This window comes from Hipposideros armiger, unplaced genomic scaffold, assembly GCF_001890085.2.
Source record: "Hipposideros armiger isolate ML-2016 unplaced genomic scaffold, ASM189008v1 scaffold_426, whole genome shotgun sequence".
Taxonomy (NCBI): Eukaryota; Metazoa; Chordata; class Mammalia; order Chiroptera; family Hipposideridae; genus Hipposideros; species Hipposideros armiger.
Window position 1 is genome coordinate 1,039,533 of NW_017731776.1, and position 5,474 is coordinate 1,045,006.

Below are 5,474 nucleotides of genomic sequence, written 5' to 3' on the forward strand. Positions count from 1 at the left end.
CGGCTGCAGCCCTATGACCAGCACGGTACCTTCACCCGGGGGCGTCCACTGATACACGTGTTGCTTGAGTGGATGTATGAATGGAAGTGTTCCAGCTCCCCAATGGGCAACCAGACCTTTGGAAGAAGACGTCAGGGACCTGAAGCCTCTGCGGCCCACTCCAGCTGAGTGACCTTGCACAGGTCACACACCCACTCACTGGGATGACAATATTTCATGGGGGCATTGGGAGGATTCAAGTTCATGGTGGACATTCCAGAAATGTTATGTTTCTCCTTCCGACTTTAGTCAGCATCCCTATGCTATAACCCGGAGGCAATGCTGCCCTTTTTGAAGTCAAACATTCTGGGCAACCTTTGAGTTTACGGAGGAGGACTGAGGCAGGACGGAGAGGTTCCCCACGGCCCCGCCCACCCACATACGCTGTCCCCAGAGTCCTGCCCTCCTGCCCCACCTGATGATGCGGCTGTGATGGAAGCACTCTCGGATCCCCAACTCTACTGCCAAGTGGGCCACCGACCAGCTGGGGTGGCTGCGGATGAGATCGGTCAGCTGCTGCAGGACCTCGGTATGTAGGATGCGGCTGGAGCTCTCATAGAAGGGCGGCAACTGGGAGGAATACCGCTGGAAGTGCAGCAGGGCGTCGGCCTCCGTCTCTAGCTGGAAGAGCCTGAGGAGCCGGGGCCAAGGAGGAAAACACAGAAATGAAGGCTTGGGTCCCTCCAGACAGGCCACTGCCTGCCTCGGGCTGGGCGCTGACCCGCTCCAGCTGGACTCCCCACTTCCAACCCCACACACACATTTAAATGGAGTTGGGACTTTCTTTTTATTTGGAAAGATTTCGTTTTCTTTCTTTTTAAAAACTATCATCATGTGGTGTTTTAAATTTTTATTTTACCAAAGCCCTGTCATATCCACTTTCTAATTTGACTATCACATCTGAGNCCTTAGGAAACTGGAAATAAGAAGGAATTTCTTTAATGTAACAGAGGGTATCTACAAAAAAACTAGCAATAGGGGTTTCCATCCCTTCCACCATCATAGAAACCAACTTGGTAGATTTAACAGAAGATTTTGGAGAACCTTAAAAGACGGATGTTGCTGAGTGTGGACCTCATTGGATTTGAAGCTAACTGGTATTTGATTATTTGTTATGTATACATTTTTTTCATTCTTAACTTGGAAATGCTTTTCAGAAGATATTAAATATTTATAAATTGTGTTTTTAAATTAAACTTTGGAACAAATACTTTTAATGTTCCAGAAATTGGACTTCTATTAGGTAATAAAGCTGAACTATGAAAAAAAAAAAAGAAAGAAAAGAAATAAAAACTAGATCAAACATCATACTTAACGGTAAAATGTTGAAGCTTTCCCCCTTAGAGATCACAAGTGAGATAAGAATGCTTGCTTCACCATTTTATTGACTATTCTTATCAGCACAATATGCCAAGAAAAATAAATAAAAGGTATAAGGATAGGAAAGGAAGAAACAAAACTGTCATTATTCAGAGGATATGACTGTATTCTTAGAAAATCCAAAAAATCCTACAGGTAAATTATTAGAACTAATAAATGAGTTTAGCAAGGTTGCTGAACACAAGATGAATATACAAAAATCAATTGGCGGGAGCCGGCTGGGTGGCACAGTTGGTTAGAGCACAAACTATAAGCAAGAGGGTCGCCGGTTCGATTCCCACATGGGCGAGTGAGCTGTGCAGGAACCGAGCTGCCGCTGAGCTGCCAATGGGTGGCTGGATGTCTCAGCTGGTGAAAGCAAGCAGCGACTGGACTTGGAGCTGAGCTTGCGCCCTCCACAACTAAGACTGAAGGACAACAACTTGACTTGGAGCTGATGGGTCCTGGGAAAACACAATGTTCCCCTTCCCCAATACCCCAATAAAAATCTTAAAAAAAAAAAAAAGATCAATTGGAGTGGCTATATTCAGCAACAAACAGCAAATTAAATTCTAATAAGAATCATTTACAATCTTTACATTGAAAATTTTCAAACACTACAAATAAATCTAACAAAATATGTCTAAAACTTCTATGCAGAAAACTATAAAACATTGAGAGAAAATTTTTAAAAACCTAAATAAATGGGAGAGTATTCCAGGTTTCTAGATTGGAAGACTAAGTAATATAAAGTTGTCAATTGTCACCAAATGAGCTATAGAATCAGGACAATCCCAAAAAAAATCTTGAGACCGTAAGGTTTTGTTTGTTTGCTTGTTTTGTGTGTGGAATTTTTTTCTTGTAAAAATGCAAAGTGCTCAGAATAGCCAAAATAATCTTGAAGAAGATTGAAGTGAGATCCTGATCTACCAGACATCAAGATTGATTGAGAAGTAACACTAATTAAGACAGCATAANTCTAATGGGGACAGTGCCCAGAGAGCACCGGCTGGACGGGGCCAGCCTCTTCTTTCCCAGAGACAGCAACTGCTTATTAGCAAAGATCCACCGATCACCCTATTTGTGCCTGACCCTGTTCTAAATGGAAGGGTAAACTGATCAACAAAACAGACAACCTGCCCTGCCCTCCTTAGAGTCCCTGTTCTTATGGGGAGGAGATCAACAAAATGAGAAAGGCAAAAATAAAAATACGGAATTACGTGAAATGGGCTATCAGGCAAAAGGTGCTATAGAAAAAAACAAAGTAGGAAAGGGGGACGGAGGGGGCTCCTCATTCTCCTTGGCTGGTTTTTGTTTCATCTCACCAACCTCTTCACGTCTGAGTGCTCGAGTGCTTCACATCAAATGTTGCTGCTGTGTCAGATATAACGACAGCTGAAAACTGGCCACTAGATTTGGCACCACTGAAGCATGAGTGACCTTGACAAGCGTACTTTTGGTGGAGTGGGGAAACCAAAGCCTGATTGGAATGGGTTTAAGAAAGAACCGGATTGGAGAAATTGGAGACGACAGGTGCAGACAACGTGGAGTTTTCGGTCAAGGGGCAAATAAAGGTAGCTAATGGGGAAAGTGTAATCAAGCTGGTGGGAATAATCCAAAAGAAAATGGGATCTCGGGCCGGCCAAGTGCCTCAACTGGTTAAGAGTTGGCTTAAGATTGCGAGCTCTGAGCAAAAGGACCGCCAGCTGTGGGCCAGTGATGCTGCGCCCAAGCTGAGCTGCCAACTGGTGGCAGCGTGGCTCAGCTGGTGAAAGCACATGCTCCTAACAACAAGACTGCCTGTCCGATGGTGGGCTATGCCCACCCGCAACTAAAACTGAACTCGGCACCTTGAGCTGAGCTGCCACCCGGATGGGATGGCGCAGTGAATACAGCATGTGCTCTTAACAACAAGGCTGCTGGTTCGACTCCCACATGGGATGGTGGTTACACCCACCAGCAACTAAGATTGTAACACAGCACCTTGAGCTTAGAGGCCACGAGATTGAAGAACAACTTGGCTGGTCCCCCTCCCCAATTCCCCAACGCTGTTCCCCTCCCCCAATTCTCTAATTTAAAAAAATTAAAAAGAAAAGAAAAAGAAAAAAAAAGAAAATGGGGTCTCTCCAAGGACTTTCACTTCTGTTAATGGCAGACTAGGTAACGTGAGCCAGATACCTGCTGGGGATAACCAGAAACGTTGGACAAAATATAAAAACCATCTGCTTGAGTGAGGTGCTGGATACCATCAGACAGTGACGAATTTCCAGGCTGGAAGGGGTTATGGAAACCCAGGGGGAGTAAGCCCAGTGTTTAAGCTGCCTTGAATTAAAAAATACAATTGTCCACACAATTGTTACTTGAAAGGCTGGAGGGACACACAGAAACATTAACAACCCACAGGCTCAGGGGACAGAGATTGGAGGCCAGGTGTCTGCAAGGGGAGAGCCCTGATGACCACTTGTTACTGTGGGTTGGAATCCTAAAAGTCTATACCCTAGAAATAAGGGTGGGCCACAAGTAAACAGACCCTCCCAGGGACTGCAGCTCAGCCTCAAATAATTTCAGTTCTGCAAAGTGGACTGAATTTATCCTGAGTGGCACGTTCCCAGGTACCTGGGAGAAGTACACATAAAGGAAACATCAGACTAGGCTTCAAATGATTTCTACAGCATTATTGCAAATCCAAGGTCCGACACATAATCAAAACTCACCAAGCACGTGAGGAGATATGACAATATGAAAGAATACCAACAGAAACACGTCTATAAGTTGGGAGGGGGGGGAGCTGCAAATATTTAAGTTATCTGACACAGGCTTTAAAATAACTGTGATAATATCCAAGAGAACAAAACAGATTTATAATTTTGGCAAAAAAATACTTTAAACTATAAAAAAAGAACAAAGTGGAAATTACAGAATTAAAAAATACAATTGTCAAAATTAAGAACTCAATGCCCAGGTATAAAGAGCAGATAAGACGATGTTGAAGAGAAAACTAGTGAATAGGAAATAGGTCAGAAAAGAGTAAACAAAAGAATAATGCATGGAGAGACAAAATCTAGGAAAACACAGGGAAGTAGATGAAAGATAGATATATATATAATGGAACAATCTAACATACATATAAGTGGAGCCACAAATAAAAAAAAAATAGAAAAAGAACTGGACAGAAGCCATATGTAAAGAGCTAATAACTATGAACTTTCCAAAACTGATGAAAAACACTGATTTAAAATACCCTATAAGCCCTCCTCCACCAAAAAAGAAAAGAAAAAAAAGAAAAAGAAAGAGAAAGAAATCCACAGTTAGGGACCTTGTGCAGCTTTTAAAACATGGCTCAGAATTCTTTGACACGCCTCCGATGGGGGGGGGGATTTGTCTCTTTACCCTTTAATCTTGGCTCTGTAACTGCTTTACCAATAGAATATGGTAGAAGTGAGGCTGTCCTAGTTTATGGACCAAGGCCTTGGGGACTGGAAGCTTCCACCTCTTTTCTCTTGAGACCTAGCCATCGTGCCGTAGGGAACCTGAAGCACCCATGGAGACAACTGTGGCCCCGTATGAACTCCCAGCCAACAGCTAGTACCACTTGTCAGTTGCGAGTGAGTCATCTTAAATGTAGATCCTGCAGTCAAGCCCGGGTAATGCCATATAGAATAGAATTAAGCCTTTCCCACTGAGCTCCACTCAAAATTGCAGATGTGCGCCCTAAATAATTGGTAGCGTTTTCAACCACTAAGCTTTAGGGCAGTTTGTTACATAGCAATACTGGAGAAGGACACATGTTGGTAAACATATTGTAACACAGTAATAACGGACACATGCCATATTACAACTGCTGAAAACAAAATACAAAGAGAAAATGCCAAAAATAGCACAGGAAGAAAGGTTAATCTTTCTTCCATTAGACTGACAACTGGCTTCTCAACAATGAAAGCCAGAGATAATGGAACCACATCCTTAAAAACTTAAAAACAAGTGCCACTGAAAATTCTATACCACGGGGGAGGGGAGGAACCTTCAAGTATGAAGTTGAAATGAAAACATTTCACTAAAAAGCGGGAGAGAGGAAG

The 5,474-nt window shown here is 43.1% G+C and overlaps 1 protein-coding gene across 1 annotated transcript in view; it reads right to left on the bottom strand.

Moving 5' to 3' along the window:
* Positions 1 to 5,474, bottom strand: part of PLA2G6 (phospholipase A2 group VI) — a 74,352-nt gene that overhangs the window by 35,047 nt on the left and 33,831 nt on the right. Inside the window, exon 4 of the mRNA XM_019664568.1 lies at positions 419 to 670. Within this exon, the coding sequence (XP_019520113.1) occupies positions 419 to 670 (252 nt within the window). The remainder of the gene's footprint in view (positions 1 to 418; positions 671 to 5,474) is intronic.